The sequence below is a fragment of the Symphalangus syndactylus genome, chromosome 21, assembly GCF_028878055.3.
Source record: "Symphalangus syndactylus isolate Jambi chromosome 21, NHGRI_mSymSyn1-v2.1_pri, whole genome shotgun sequence".
Taxonomy (NCBI): Eukaryota; Metazoa; Chordata; class Mammalia; order Primates; family Hylobatidae; genus Symphalangus; species Symphalangus syndactylus.
In genome coordinates, this window is record NC_072443.2 from 78401662 (window position 1) to 78418188 (window position 16527).

The 16527-nt window shown below is 41.2% G+C and overlaps 1 protein-coding gene across 12 annotated transcripts in view; it reads left to right on the forward strand.

The window, feature by feature from the left end:
- MAGI1 (membrane associated guanylate kinase, WW and PDZ domain containing 1) overlaps nucleotides 1-16527 on the forward strand; it is a 681166-nt gene that overhangs the window by 602291 nt on the left and 62348 nt on the right. For all 12 annotated transcript variants that reach the window (XM_055260326.2, XM_055260327.2, XM_055260328.2 and 9 more), the window contains one exon: nucleotides 530-1150. In XM_055260326.2, the coding sequence (XP_055116301.2) occupies nucleotides 530-1150 (621 nt within the window). The remainder of the gene's footprint in view (nucleotides 1-529; nucleotides 1151-16527) is intronic.

Below are 16527 nucleotides of genomic sequence, written 5' to 3' on the forward strand. Positions count from 1 at the left end.
GAGACTCCAATCCAGGACATAAACATGTGCAATCATGATGTTGTTTGGTTTGAGCAAGACCAAAGAACGTCATGATTGCACGTGTTTATACCTTTAAACACCTTGAGAATGAGCCAGGTCTCCGCATTATGTAAATTCATCCCTTGGGACAGATTAAAACCTGTGAAGTCATTTTAACTTTGGGAAACTGTTTGAGTACAGTAAAGCAATAAGTTACTAAAAATGTAGATCCCCATTTAAATAAATGAATTCTAAACTTGGATTTCTGCAGTGAGATTTTTTTTTTTTTTTAGGAGAAAGCTCCAATGTTCCCTGAGTGATTATTACATTCTCATTAGCAGGAAAGACACTAGGTGCTGAAAGAACACTTTATTAGCTGTTAAAATCAGTAACAGAAGCACTTTATGCCCTGTAGTATCACACCCACATGCAGTTTCAGTTCAGCTTTATATTAGTGGAAGATATTATAATGCTGATGGCAATTTTCTGGGTGCTGTTTTCTTAACCCCCACACTCTTGCCTTCTACAGGGGATGTGATTGTCAGTGTGAATGACACCTGTGTTTTGGGACACACACATGCTCAAGTTGTGAAGATCTTCCAGTCCATCCCCATTGGTGCCAGCGTGGACCTTGAACTCTGCCGAGGTTATCCATTGCCTTTTGATCCAGATGACCCCAATACAAGTTTAGTGACCTCGGTAGCCATTTTGGATAAAGAACCAATTATTGTGAATGGGCAAGAGACCTATGATTCACCAGCTAGCCACAGTAGTAAAACAGGCAAAGTCAATGGCATGAAGGATGCCAGGCCAAGCAGCCCAGCAGACGTGGCTTCAAATAGTTCTCATGGTTATCCTAATGACACTGTTTCTTTGGCGTCCTCCATAGCCACTCAGCCAGAACTCATAACTGTTCATATTGTCAAAGGGCCAATGGGCTTTGGTTTTACTATCGCAGACAGTCCTGGTGGGGGTGGCCAAAGAGTGAAACAGATTGTTGACAGCCCAAGGTGCCGAGGCCTGAAAGAAGGGGATCTCATAGTGGAAGTTAATAAGAAGAACGTGCAGGCCCTAACTCACAACCAAGTGGTGGATATGCTGGTTGAATGTCCTAAGGGAAGTGAGGTCACATTGTTGGTGCAACGAGGAGGTAAGTAGGTTTGTTTTGTTCTTTGAATTTTTTTTTTATCCCAAATTCATTGCTTAACTTACTCGAGTATCTTCAGATGACCACTGAGGGCTTTTTAAATGTGTATTCCTTAAAGTTCTTTTTTATGTAAATGTTTCAAAATGCATACTGATTTCTCCAAATACTAACCTCTTTAGCATAAAAATTGTGGTTTATACATTATGACAGACATATGCAGTTAGAGTGATACTTTAAAACAGAAATCAGATTGTGCCTTTTAAAACGTTAAGATTTAAAAACCGAAGTTGGGTGTGGTGGTACCCACCTGTAGTCCTGGCTGCTTGAGAGGCTGAGGCGGGAAGATCACTTGAGCCCAGGCATTTGAGTCCAGGCTGGGCAACATAGTGAGACCCCATTCTCTAAAAAGTTTATATATATATATATATAATAATAACCTTTATCCTTTAAATTTCCTGAACTTGGCCTGCATAGCCTGCAAAATGTGGCTGTGGTCACTCCAAACTTGTCTCGTGTTCCTCTCCTCCATCTGATGGTGCTTTAGCCGCACTGGCTGCTTTTATGGAGCTCTTTTAATGCTTCAAGCCTTTTCTTGCCTCAGGCCCTTTGTATTTACTGTGACTTCTGCCTGGAATGGTCCTTTCCCAGCTCTTCCCAGGTGGCTCAGTCTCATTCAGGTCTCCTTATGAGAGAGGGCTTCTCCCATCACTTTATCTAAAGTAGCTCCCAACACTTCCATATAATCTTTATAACATTTCTTCATAACCTTGATCGTCATCACCTTTTTAGCACAAGACATTATTTCATGCTTTTATTTTTTTTTCATTATTTGTCTTTCATTAGAATATAAAGCTCCATAAAGCCAGGGCCCATGTATGCATGTGGACAGCTGTTATCCCCAGCATTTAACACAACGCCTGACTCCTTTTAGGTATTTATGAATGAATAGGTATTAAGTGGATAGGTATGTGATTATTTCTATTTGGCAGAAGCAAGAGGTCTGCTAATCATATTAAACACTTCCCTCAGCATGCTCACATTTAGTAGCTGAGGATCTCAGAGATCTGGGTTATTCTAAATCTCGAGGCATTAAGCTTCCTCCTTTCTCCTTGACTCCATATCCCACCCTCTGCCTCGCCAGAAAACACAGGACATCACACTGAGCAGTGTTTTCCACCATATTGAAATGTCTTGCTCCTGGAGTATATACTTATATGTGATTAGTCGTGACTGATAGATTTACACAGTGGGCCTGAGAATGGCTGTTTCCCTGATCCTTGCCACCATGATTTGTTTCGTGAACAACATATTCAGGCCTTTTGAAAAGAGATCAAGAACCAGACTTTGACTTCCTCTTGGTTTGTTGCAACAGAGGAGCTCATTTGTGTCACAGCACCCAGATTCTCATGTTTTCATGAATCTGTGTGTTCTGCGATCAGAATGGCTGGGGTCATTTGAAGGAAACCCAAAATACAGAGCAGCTGTCTATGTGAATCGAAATGCTCAATGAGCCTGGCTTAGGCAGTTATAAAAGGCATTGTGCAAATTTTATTTTTCTAAAAATGTCATTTCCACTAACTAATTTTCAAGTCTCTTCTTGTACCTAGATCACTTGACTGCTCAGAGAACTGGTTTTAAACAGTAGCCAAGATGTATGTAGTAGGAAATGACTCGGGTATGAGAACGATTATGACAATAATGATGATGGTGATGATGAAACCTGGCACTTATAGAAGAATCAGTGATACACAAAGCACTTTCATACCTGCAGGTGCATCTCCGCTGATATTTGTCACTTCCCTGTGAGGTAGGAAGGTGCCACCCCACAGTAGTTCTGAGCTGTTCACCCTGGCTCTGTGGTTTCCAGTCCAATGTTCTGCCCTACTTAACTGAATAACGCTAATTTTTGTATAACTGCTCAATACTGTGGCTGACAACCTGGAAACTTTCAAATAATTCTTGGTACATCAGGTGCACCTCGGATTCAGCCACTGCTCATTTGACAGACACAAACCACCTTGTTCTCCTAACTCATCTATCCTCTTTCTCATTTCTGTTATTGATGTATTGTTTATTACCCCATTAGATTCACTTCCGAGGAGACCAAAGATAAAGTTTCATTATAGCCAACTAACTTACACACTTATTAGAACCATTTTGTAATGAATTCGCCTAAGCCAGCAAACAACTGATGATAGAAACGTACTCCTTGATTTTATTTTTTATTTTTACTTTTGAGACAGGGTCTCACTTTGTCACCCAGGCTGGAGTGCAGTGGTGCCATCTCAGCTCACTGCAGCCTCAACATCCTAGGTTCAAGCGATCTTCCTGCCTTAGCCCCCCAAGTAGCTGAGACTATAGGTGCATGTCACCGCTCCTGGCTGATTTTTGTATTTTCAGTAGAAACGATTTCTCCATGTTATCCATGCTGGTCTTGAACTCCCGCGCTCAAGGGATCCACCTGCCTTGGCCTCCCGAAGTGCTAGGATTACAGGCATGAGCCACCACGCCTGACTACACTCCTTGATTTTAAAAATGTTCGCATTCTTTCTTCTTAATTCCCAATGCCATCTTCTTATTAATGCTGTTACATTTTATAACATTTATATGAAAAATCCAGAATATATTTTCATATTCATCAACATCTACATGGTTTATTTCGGAACATGAGTAATTTAAAATCACTGTGACATCAGCAGTCTTTAAAATACACCATATGTCTTGTGTTTGATTTATGTATAGGATAGAAAGTTTGTACATCTGCAGTTGGCAGGCTAGCACCAGATACTATTAATCTTTCTGGAAGGCATATAAATATATTTGTTTCTGCCATACATTAGTTGCTTGAATCAGGGCTGACATTTAATCACCTCTTCTGTATAGTGGGGATGTAATGAGAAGGCTTGATGAAGGTACTTCAAGACAACAGCTAGGCTGAATGAAAAAGTAAATGGCCACTTCACCGATTCTTTCTAATGAATCTAATTTATTTTGTAACTGCTAGTAAGATGACTGATAAACTCATCTACACTGTTACACGAGTCTCAGGAATTCCTGTCGTGAGGTTGTGGCTTTCTATGCTTTAAAGAACGGGCCATTTTTACTTTGGGACAGAACTGGCCGCTATGTTTGTGGCACCCATTTTAATTCCTAATCTCTAGAGCTCGTTTCTGACATTTGTTCTTGTCAAGATCGAATACATTTCATTTTTAGTATTTTTAGTCCATCCCCCTTCCCTCATCTGGAAATCGAGCTGAAGGTCGAAATATCATTTGTAAATGTCCAGGGTCAGACAGTTTCCTGAGTCAGGCTTAGAGCTGCTGTGCAGTGTTCATCCATACTCCCAAGTAGCCGGGACCAGTCCTGATTTGCTTACAAATGTCCTCTTCATCAACATCTCCCTGCTTGCCTGTTGATCACTCAGGTTTTTAAAGGGCAGTTCCTCTCTGTGTCTCGCTCCCCTCTTCCAATTGTGTGTCCTTACTCCTTCTCTCTCTGCTGTCCAGTCAGGAAAGTGCTTTTTACCCTTCTGTTTTGAACGCGGCATCTGGATTCAGAAATCCTGTCACCTGACATCGGTGTGCATCTAGAGACTTCTTTGAAGTGCTTGGAAAATCAAACTAGTTTGTGGATTTTTATTTTTAATTTGTAAAAGCGATTGAACTTGTCCCATAAGGATTTTTTACTTTTTTTAAAAAAGGCTCATGTAGATAGCGTAACTACCTGTGCCCCTCTGTGTCAAATATTTTGGATATTCAGCAAATTCCCACCTATCAGTAGGTGTGACACTCTTTAAGATGTAATTTCATGTTGAGTCACAACACTCTGTTTCAAGAAAAGATTTGGCAACACGGTATGCAAGTGAAGCTCCTATGTTTTACTTTTGAGAGAAGGCATGTATTAAAAAGAAAACTGAACTTGGGATACCGGGAGCTGACCTGGAGTACAAACTCTGCCCGTAAGCTGCTGTATATGCTTGAGAAGGGTACTACTTCTACCTGACACTTATTTTTTTAATCTAAAAGATGAATGTTCTGAGCTAGAGAATCTTTCAGGCACTCCATTCTGGCTCACATTTTATGCAAGGGATGACCTTATTGTCGTACAGAGGAAAGACCACAGGACTCTGGAACCAGAGGATGCAAGTTTAAATCCTGGCTTCTGCTTTACTTGCATTGCGACTTTAGGCAAGTCACTTGCCTTCTCTGAGCTTAGTTAGACTTCTGAAAAAAGTGAGCATGATGTACATAGATTAAATAAGGTAGTATTTGTGCCAGTTCCTAACATAGTAGTCATCACATGATAAAGTAATAGTGGCAATTGGGTGGGGAAGGATTTGTATTTTATTTTTTATAAAAAGTTCTAGCTGGGCCATACAGATTGTATGATGTTCAGGCATGTGTGTTTTTTTGTTTTTTTTGTTAGGTTTTTTTTTTTTTCTTGATACAGGGTACTACTCTTTTGCTCAGGCTGGAGTGCGTGATTATGGCCCATCACAACCTCAAACTCCTGGGCTCGAGCGAACCTCCTGCCTTAGCCTCCTGAATAGCTAGGACTACAGGCATGTGCCATCATGTGAGGCTGATCTCTTTTAAAAAATCGTTTTGTAGAGACAGGGTCTCACTGTGTTGCCCAGGTACCACTGGTGATTCTGATGTACAACCAGAAGTGCAAAAAATGTTAGGCTTCTGCCTCCACGGTCCCTTCTAGTTTTGATTCTTTGACATATAAGTTGGATGAAAATAAGTTTATAAAGCTTATTTTAATATTTTCATTTCTGAGTAATGTTCATCTTTGAAAGTCTGTTTTGTAAGTGACAGACTTTTCAGTCTTCCCTAAGGTCCATTTCAGCTCCCACATTCTACATTTTTCTACTTCCGAGGAGAAAAGAAAGGGGACTTGCTATTGGAGATGCTCATTTAGAGTGCCATCCTCACTGGCTTTTGCTGATCACAACAGTAATGGAAGTGATATTTTCCTTTCTAGTTTGCACAAACCATATACTGAATACTTTGGTCAGGCCACTAAGTAATTTCAGGGTCTGATTATAAATTCATGAAATGTTGAAATTCCGAGAGAGCAGTAGTGTGTTTTACTCTTACTCTTGTGTCCCTGGCACTTCCTGGGGAGCCTGGCAAGTGATAAGGTCTCAGTAAATCGTAGCTGAATAAATTAAACTTGATCTGCCAGTCACAATAGAAGATTAATCCTCTAGCTTTATAAGCACACTTCGTAACTGTAGAAAAATGATAATGAGGGTTAAAAGGCAAAACTTAGATAAGAAAATGGTGGTGGTGATAGTAATGATAATGTTACTACTGTCATTTCCTGAGTACTTACTACGTTCCAGCTATGTTACCATGATACATGCAATACACATACATACATTCATGCACACACACATGCCCAAGAAGGTAAATAAAACCTTTCAAGACTTCATTGTTGCAGCCACGTTGAAACTGCCACCAATTTGCAATGTGATGATGGGTTGGATCCTTGTGAAATGAAGGCAGTGATTGTTAGTTTCTGCGCTAGGACAAAATACAAGAAGGAATTGTTTTTGTTTTCCCACAGCTTAATTTGGTATAAATTAGTATAAAGCAAAGGAGAAAATTCTGTTTTAGTTGGGAAAACTTGCGTAAGATTTGTAATGAAAACAATAAATGCTTCTACAACGTGCCAGGCCTGCTTCTAGACATTTTACATATCATAATTCATCAGAGTCCTCTGAAGTAAATATAATCTTAGCTCCATTTTAGAGAAGAGGAAGCTGAGGCCCAGGGAGTTTCTGTCGTTTACCCACATTAGCTGGTTAGTGGCAAAGCTAGGATTGGAACCTAGAAAGTCTGGCTCCAGACAGTGCTTAAACACTCTGCCCAAAAGCCTCCTGCCTTACAGGCAAGAAATTGCTCCAGTACCATAATTGTTGAGGACTATATCTTATGCATAAAGAAATGAGTAAAGCCTGAAGTCTATGGGCAAAGTAATGCCTCTTAATTCTCATCAAAATTTACTGATGATATTTAGTTCATTAAATCGTCGTGGATCCAAACAGAGAAAGCAGTATCTAATCTCGTTATCTAAGTGCATCATTAGCATTAGCTCTTCTGTGTGTGTGTGTGTGTGCACATGTGTTTCTGAAATGATACAAAACCCTCATAATTAGAACCACAGTGAGCCATGCACAGAGTTAAACCCAAGTGATCAGGCACTTCTCCTCTTTGCCCTCTGGTCTTGGACCAGAGAATGAATTGTACATTGTACTGCTTAAGTGCTTGACTGCCACAATGTCTCAGATTGAGCTTTAGGGCCCCAGAAAGGGGAATTCAGGTTGTGTATACAGTGGTATCTTAATAATGTTGGAGTCCTATATGTTCCCATCAGCAAATACTGCCAATTCTCCCTTCTCAGTGTACTCAGACTTGGTTTACATCTAACCCCATCCCTGGCCTTTACCACCCATTGTAGGGCACCTGGCATTGCAGTGGCCTCGCAACAGGTCTCAGTGCTTCCTCCAGTCTGCCCTCCAGCTACAGTGCTTTAAAGTACATCAGATCAAGGCAGTCCTCATGTCAGAATAGCTTCCCATCATTAAGCGTGAACTCCAAAGTCCTGTGTCAGGGCCCTAGCACTTACATCTCCTTCTGTCTGTATTTTTCTTCTCCCAGGTAGCCACAGGACCTCCTCACTCACATCATTCAGTCCTCGGCTTGGAGGTTATTTCATCCCCTTTCATCTGAGAAGTCTGCTGTGACCATTCCTCATAAATCAAGCAGCATCTCCCACAATCACTGTCTGCTCTCATGATCTTTCTTATGTACTATACCTACCTGTGATCCCCCTCAGAGAAGGGACTTGGTTGCAATCACTACTTTATCCCTGCTGCCTAAAATGGTGCCTAGTCCATTAGAGGTATTCGGAAAATCATATGCATTGAATGAAAAGATGAGTTAATGCAGGACCCTTTGATTTCATAAGTGCTAATCCTGAGAGAACTTTCTGAGGTTGTGAGCATTATAATAGCTGAGGAAATGAGCAGCGGGAGACTGACCACCCCCCAGTCACACAGCTAAAGAGTGACAGATCCTGACTGAACCCAGGTCTGTTTGTTTGCCATAGCTGTGTGCTCTGTTCACAGGCTGCCCTAAACAGCTAGTAGATGCATTGTTCATTGTGTCCGTAGGCCAAGATGTGGGAGCTTCATGTCAGTGAATGATGTTGGTTCCAAAGCCTGTTCTCCAGCATCTTGTCAAGTAGCCACTATCTCATGATTAAAATTATGTAAGATTTACATTTCAGTTTCTCAGTCCATCTGGCCACACTTCAAGAGCTCAATAGCCACATGTGGCGAGTGGCTACCATATTGGACAGTGTAGACAGAGAACTTTTCCACCATTGCAGGAAGTACTGCTACACAGCACAGTTCTAGAGATTGTAATTATTTCACCCTCAGAAGTGAGAGGCTGGATATCCTTTATTTTACCCTCTCTTTTGTTTTTATACATTTGAATAAAAGAAAAATACGCAATTGAAGGCACTTTCATAGTTAATGGATTTATTTTTATGCAGAGAGTAATAAACATCGGTCCTGTTTATTACATCATTTCCATGTTTAGTCACTGCTCTGAGTTCTTTATATGTGTTAACTGGATGTTAAGGGAGGGATGCAAGGAATTGACACTCAGAGGATTTAAGACTTGTAAAGTATAAGTGCTTGGGGGCAATCTCCACTTTCTCAATCCTGGCATGGTGTCGCCAAGTTTATAAGCGGATTACAGGACCTCCACCTGGCTGGGAAGCATCTCAGGTTTTATACTAGACTGATGTTATTTAAGGAGCTTAAATTAAATTATTTCATTAAAGTACCTTTAATCCAAAAAATGGAAGAAACTTCAAAACACAAGAAAAACTCAACTAAAATTTTTATATATCAAATATGTATAATCTGCCATATGAGCTATCAGCAAGTTACAATTTGTCAGAAGTCTGTTTTAAAGGGGAGACTTTGAAGTCTCCTTGGTGTGTTTATCTGATTCATTGATTCAGTATCTCAAACTCATTGACCTCACTCACCACTTATCTGTGGTGCTTGTATTTTCTAATAATTTTGTAAGTTGAGTCCTCTTGTCACATCCAACGTGCTGCCTAACATCTTCTAGCTGTTAAAAGTTGTTCAAGTTAAAATTAGCAAATTTCCTAGCACTTCCACCATGCAAAACAGAATGGCATTCCAATTTGGTATTAAAGGAGCCTTCTGGCCTTTATTCATAATGCAGTTTTAAGTTGCTATTTTGATTTATTGCCATGGTTTAAAGTTATCAAGGATTTTATTTGAGAATTCTTTGTAGACTGACAGGTCACATTTATATTTGAGATGACTTACAGCAAGAGATGAGATAAATATAAAAATGTTTCTATTTTGATTCTGTCTTTCATTATATAATGCATAAAAATTATTCCTCACTTTCACATCTTAAGGAACTCTGGTTTCTTTATGGATTTTTGATCTCATGGTTTTTAAACTTAAGCAGGCTTTACTTATTTAACATTTGTATGCAACTCAGACTTTATTGGATGATTTGAGTTTTATTTCTGTTATATTCACAATGCAAAGTGGTTGGCACACCTAAAACTTTTACTTTTGTTCTACAAGGCAGTGTCTCATTCTCCTTGAAGGTAAACTTAATGCATTGAGTTACTTACTTATATGCATTATTTATTACAAATGTGTTCATGTGTGATTTATAATTCTCATTAAGGTGTGATGGCATCCCTTCCCCTTCCTGGAAGAGTGGTAGAATTTCATTCCCTTGGCTCGCAGGCTGTAGAATTATTATTCTGTGCTTTTATTTAAGTGCGGAATTTGAATATAAAGAAGTTGCTTTGTTGTCTCTTTTTGGGGGACAAATTCATTAACATCACATGCCTGTCATCGTCTAGGCACTGGGAATAGAGCAGCATCATCTGCAAATGAAACAAACAGGCTTCTGATTTCATGAGGCATTTATTCTAGGGGAAGGGGAGAAAGGGCAAAAATAAACAATTGAACAAAATCATGTCAGCCAAAGAAAAGTGCTATGAAGCAAATCAGAGCAGGTAAAGTGAACAGGTGTGGCAGGCCTGGCAGTGAGGGGGCTCTTCTAGATTACAGGTGAAACTTGAGTGACCACAGAGAAGGGAATGGTATTCCAGCAGGAAGGGACAGTTAGTGCAAAGACCCCAAGAAAGAATTGGAACAGAGACCTGTGTGCCTGGAGAAAGGGGAGCCGGGAATGGGGATGGCTGAAGTCAGAGACTGGAGGCCGGGACCTGGAGTTTGAGTTCCATTTGCAGTGTGAGGTCCAGATTCACACGGTGAAGGGACAGGCTCTCAGTAACATGTTCAGATAGTCCCTGTGGCATATATATGACGAATGTATTTCAGGGGAGCAGGAGGGGAGGGGGAGACCTGTGAGGGCTTTTGCAGTAGTTCAAGCAAGAGTGTTAGCAACTTGGACTATAGGGCAGACAGAGGATCACGGCAGTGGGGGACTTGGGACACCTAAAGAATAGTCAGCAGGACTCCATAGGTTGACTGTAAAGTGGGGGGGGGGGCACACTTTTTCTATAAAGTGGCAAAGGGTAGACATGTTAGGCTTTGTGGGCCCTACAGTCTCTGTCCCCACTACTCTACTCTGCCCTTGTAGCAGGTGACATGTAAAGGAATGGGTTGGTTGTGTTCCAAGAAAACTGTATGTGTCCCATGGGCTGTATTTGCCAACCCCAACTGAAGGAAAGGAAAAGGGAGGGAGCCAAAATGACCCCAGAATTTTTGACCCAGGAGGAATCTTTGCTGAGATGTGGATCCTAGGGTAGAAGCAGGTAGGACTTGAGCTGTAAAATCAAGGGTTTCTTCTCACACTTGTTAATTGTGACAGCCCATTTGACATCCAAATGAAGCAGAAATGTAGGCAGTTGTCTGGAATCTGGAGTTTGGTGGTTGTGAGGTTAGGTCAGGAAAAATATGCATTTATGAGCCATTATCGTCTCAATGAGTATTCTATAAACTGTGGGCTGTGACCTATTACTAGGCTGTGAAATCAATGTATTGGGCTACACCCAGTGTTTTTCTTAGAAGTGAAATAGAAAACATTAGAGTATATCACACTCACTGAAGGTAAGTCCTTTTTTTATGAAATATTTACTGTGTGTGTATACCCACATATGCATACCTGCATACACACACACACACACACACACACACACAGATGTTTCATAAAATGGGAAATACAATTTGTAACACATTCATACACTTGTGTGTGTGTGTGTGTGTGTGTGTATGAATGTGTTATAAAATGTATTTCCCATTGTGGAACATAGTCACATAAGTTTGTAAAAGATAGAATCAGAGGTTATTTAGAGCCATGGGGCTGAATGAGATTACTGAGGGAAAGAGCAGGAAGGAGGGAGAAAAAATGCAAGACAGAACACTGAGGCACATCACCATTCAAGGGTCAGACTGAGCAGGAGGCCCCAGTAAAGATGGAACCACCAGTGCAGATAGGAGAAAGAACAGGGAAGAGTCGTATCATAGAACCCAAGAGAAGACAGCGTCGCAAGGCGATTCTAGCAGCACTCATGGGTCAAGAGGTGGAGGCCTGCAGGGGTGAAAACACTGCCTGTGGCATAACGTCCCCTGAGGGCAGGACCCATGAAGTGTGGCTGCAGGAATGCATTCGGGCTGGAGAGGCTGTAGAGGGGAGGAGGTGGGATAGGGATTGGGGTAAGCTGTTCAAGAAGATCTGCTGTGCAGTGGAACAAGTCCTAGAGAGGGGTGTGGAGTCAAAGGAGAGGGTTTTGTTTTGTTTTGAAGATGGGAGATACCACAGCATTCTGATGTATAGACAGGGATGACTCAAAAGACGGGAAGAAAGTAACGATTGGAAGAGAAAGGAGGATTCATTGCACTCCCTCTTTGCAGGAGTGAAGTATTTGAGAAGGGGAAGAAGATGGGATGCAACATAGGTGAGAAGGGGTAGGTCTTGGGGTTAGTCTGTGTAAACTGTGCAGAAATGGCACTAGATTTGATCATTCTTTTTCCCTCTAAAAGCAAACTATTGAAATTTCTATTTATTTGAGGCTTTCCTATTTAATTTCATAGTCCTAGTAATAATAGCTACAGGCCTCTTTCCATTTGACCCATACTTGTTCTTCATGAAGGACTGAGGATATTGTTTGTGCACAGTTCTGAAATAAGGAGAGAATAGTACTCACAATCTAGTTAGGGAGGCAAGACTAACAAGTGAGCTTTACCATCAGTAATATGTAGTCTGAATCTGTGCCGTACATATTTGGATAAGAGGTGATTGGTGGGGTACGGAGGACGGACAACAGTCTACTTGAACTGGAGCAGAGTGCCCCAGCCTCCACAGTTTGTCATTTTGGGCCAGACAGTTATTTGTTGCGGGAACCCCTCCTGTGCATTGTAGGATGTTTAACAGCATCCCTGGTCTCTACTGAGTAGGTACCTGTCACATACCTGCCCCCTTTCTCCAATGGTGACAGTCAAAAACATTTCCAGACATTGACAGATGCCCCTGAGGGGCAAAATCGCCCTCTGCTAAGAACAGCTGGACTAAAGCAGTGCTTTGAAATGTAGAAAGGATTTAAAGTTACCAACTGGTCCATGGGCACTATTTGACATGACCCATCATGTATTTTTTAATTAGTCTTAAAAAAATATTTACAGATCTGAATGCATTTAGCCGGAGCCAACAATTCCAGCTTCCCCCTGGCCTGCTGTTTCTTACATCTGTCCTTACTCTTGCCCATTGTCTGTCTGTGGCCCACAAGGCAGCTGAGTTTGAGACCCAAAGACAGCATACACAGAGACATCAAGAAAGGCAAGGATATCATGCATGAATGTGCAGGCCTCTTGTGGATCCATTTCCTAGAAATTTCTTTTCACCATCATCTCAAAATCCCAGTAACTGGCAACTTTTCCTTTCTTTTTGGTTTAATTTATGCTTTAAAAAAAAAAAAAAAAAAAAAAGAGAGAGAAAGCGTATATGATCAGACATTTCCCCCCTTAACTTTGGAGTTTGTTTCCTACCCTTACTTGGGTTCCATGTGAAAATTAATTTATTAGTTGTCAGCAACTTTGGGTAGTGTTTCCCATTTAAAAAGTCTTTGCTATGAGGAATATTATTATGATAGCATCCTCCGTTATATCAGTTTTCTTTCTCCAACTTTAAGTTCAGGGGTACATGTGCAGGATGTGCAGGTTTGTTCCATAGGTAAACGTGTGCCATGGTGGTTTGCTGGAGATCATCCCGTCACCTAAGTGTTAAGCCTAGCATTCATTAACTATTCTTCCTGATGCTGTCACTACCCCTGCCACCGTCCGACAGGCCCCAGTGTGTGCTGTCCCCCCAACCCCTCACCCCGGGTCCTCATATCAGTTTTGCAGCTTCGCTTTGTTGAACTTCTCTTTATTGCAAGAGATATCATCCTACTTCTATTCGAAGCATTTTTCAGTTCTGAGCATTTTCAAAACCGTTATCTGAGACAGAGTTTACCTTGAGTAAAATGTTCCCACCTTCCTTCATTTCCCTCAAATGAAATCACACGTTCTTTACCACCATCTAGGGGGAAGTATTTGCCATGGTGCTTACTGAGTCTGTCTTTGCAGTGTCACCTGTAAAGTTAAAACTTCTACCTTACCTGGTATTTCTGCTTAAATATTAATCATGTTCCCTGTTTGTGAACATAATCCTTTTTGGTTCAAATGTCTTGCTGGTAGAATCTTAATGTCTTCAAAAATAGCCTGGAGCCCTTAGGGGTAATATGTTTCCACTGGCCATGTGGAAAATGCCCTTTATTGTGTGCCAAGTTGTTACCTGGGCTTATTTCAGACTCTTGTTAATAGTGTTCCTTTTTGCATTTCTAATGTTCTCAATGTTTTTGGTTCCTCACCATATGCAATGTGTCATTCATTCATTCATTCATTCAACAATAGCACTGTGCTATTCTCTCATTATAGAGAAGTGCCATGAAGGAAACATCAAAACTACAGTGTGGTTAATCACAGCTTCCCCATCGTCTCATACCTAATTCTTTTTCTAGAAATCTCATTTGGTGTATTACCTTTGCCATGAAAAATTCTAATAGACCCTTTTTGTGATCTTTGTATTTGATGCAAGGTTGTTTAAAGGTCCTTTTCCACTGTCATAGAATAGCAGTCATAATAACTAGGAAGCTGCAACATGGACCAGCTATGACTTTGTGATGGAGGGAATCCCTTTCTTTCCCCGGCATTGGCTGTCGACTCCACTCATTCAGCAACCTGAGTTTTTAATTAGGCTTTTATTTTTGCAATCGGTATGCCAAAGGGGTCTTGGCATGATGAACCTGTGTAAAAGCTGTGTTTTAAAAAGCTTTCTTATAGTTACATAAACATGAATTTGTTTTCAAAAATCGCTTGGAGATAGTTGGAATTAGGTCTACATGCTCTTAGGTATTTTTGTTGTTTCTAAATTTAAAAATGGCTTGCATTCTCTGTAGTTACTTTTGCCATAGATACCACTTACCAAAATGGTAGATGATTGCATTGAAAAAATAACAGCACTGCCCATGAATTAATGGGATTCTATGTTTATATAGTTTGTCTGCATCTGCAAAGCAACTTTCACTTAGACTTTGGCAACTGAAGGAGGAAGAGAAGGCTGTTTTATAACCTAGCACTAGCTGCCAGTAGCACCCCCCTCTCCCCAGTTTTAACAACCAATAATGTCTTCAGACAGGGCCAAATGTCCTTTAAAGAGCAAAATTAGATGTCCTTGAGAACCACTGCTTTAACCCCTTCAACACCCATGTGGTTTTGCTTGTTAGAAACGCTGTGTTCTGTTTGTTTAGGTACAAATGAAATCCACTTCTGGGTTATTTTTTGTTGAATGTGGATTCCCCACTTCTTCCTCGTGTTGCCTCTGCATCTCCTCGGTAACGGAGTGGCAGGATAGTCAGCTGTGAGGGTCTCCAGCATGATCTCTGCTATCACCCAGCAGTGCAGCCTGAGCCAGCCCTGGGCTATGTCCGTGAGCCTCCAGATTATCATCTGAAGTATGGGTAGGACTGTACCCTTCTCAGCACTGTCATGACGATGGAATAAGATGAGGGCCTGTCACACCTTCAGTGCTGTCCCGTTCTGATGGAGAGTTTCTTATTTTCTGGCCCCTTGCTCTGTCACATTGAATGGAGCTTAAGAGAAAAGAGGTGGAGGAGAAGCTGAAGCACACCTACTGTTTTCAGTACCTTTGACTTAGTTGTCTGGAGTAGAGAAAAGGTTAGGGAAGGTGAAAAGGAAGAGCCTGGGGGGAAAGGTGGTAGATGTGTTCCTTTTGGTCTGTGACAGCATGTTCCTTCAGTAAACAGTGATGAGAAAAACCAGGAGGGAGTAGTAGGTTTTTCATGAAGTGAAGATTTGCCAGTATGAAAGATTCTCCTTTATAGGTAATGATCTTCTTCTTCTTCTTCTGTTGTTGTTTTTTTTTTTTTTTTTTTTTTTTGAGACCGAGTTTCACTCTTGTTGCCCAGGCTGGAGTGCAATGGCATGATCTTGGCTCACCACAACCTCTGCCTCCCGGGTGCAAGCGATTCTCTTGCCTCAGCCTCCCGAGTAGCTGGGATTGCAGGCATGCACCACCACACCCGGCTAATTTTGTATTTTTTTTAGTAGAGACGGGGTTTCTCCATGTTGGTCCAGCTGGTCAGGTGATCTGCCTGCCTCGGCCTCCCAAAGTACTGGGATTACAGCCACCACACCCAGTGCCTCTTTTTTTTTTTCTTATGAAAAGGTTGTTATCATTTATCTCCTCCTTTTTAATGTTCTTAGTTCACAAAAGAAAGAATTGGCAACTTAGGATCAATTGCTCAGTTCTGTGTTGTCAAAATCTGCTGGCTTATGAAATGTAAAATCCAGGAATCACTGCTGTAGGGAAAGGCCCACAGGAGGTTGAGAATAGAACAGGATACTAAAGCAGAGCCGCTGAAGTAATGTGTGAGTGGGGCTCTGGCATCCAAACCTCAGGAAGAGCAAATGGGAGCTCCCGTCTTTCTTTGATCATTGCTTCCCCTAGATCTTCATTCAAGAAGAAAGAGTTCGGATTCAAGGCCAGGGTTATATTCGTCACTCTTATGTAATACAACATTTATTAGTCACACCCTTTTATGAAACTCTTTTGTCCTATATAAGTTATTGGGGTAACCCAGAGAAGTGAAATCCAAAAGCAAGACAAAAATTGGGTGAACCGAGCACATTTAGTGTGCTCGGGGGCACCCCAAAATATCCATAGCTGGTTTCTTGTATGTAAAAAGCGGTCTCAGAAATTTTATGACAGCTTTCA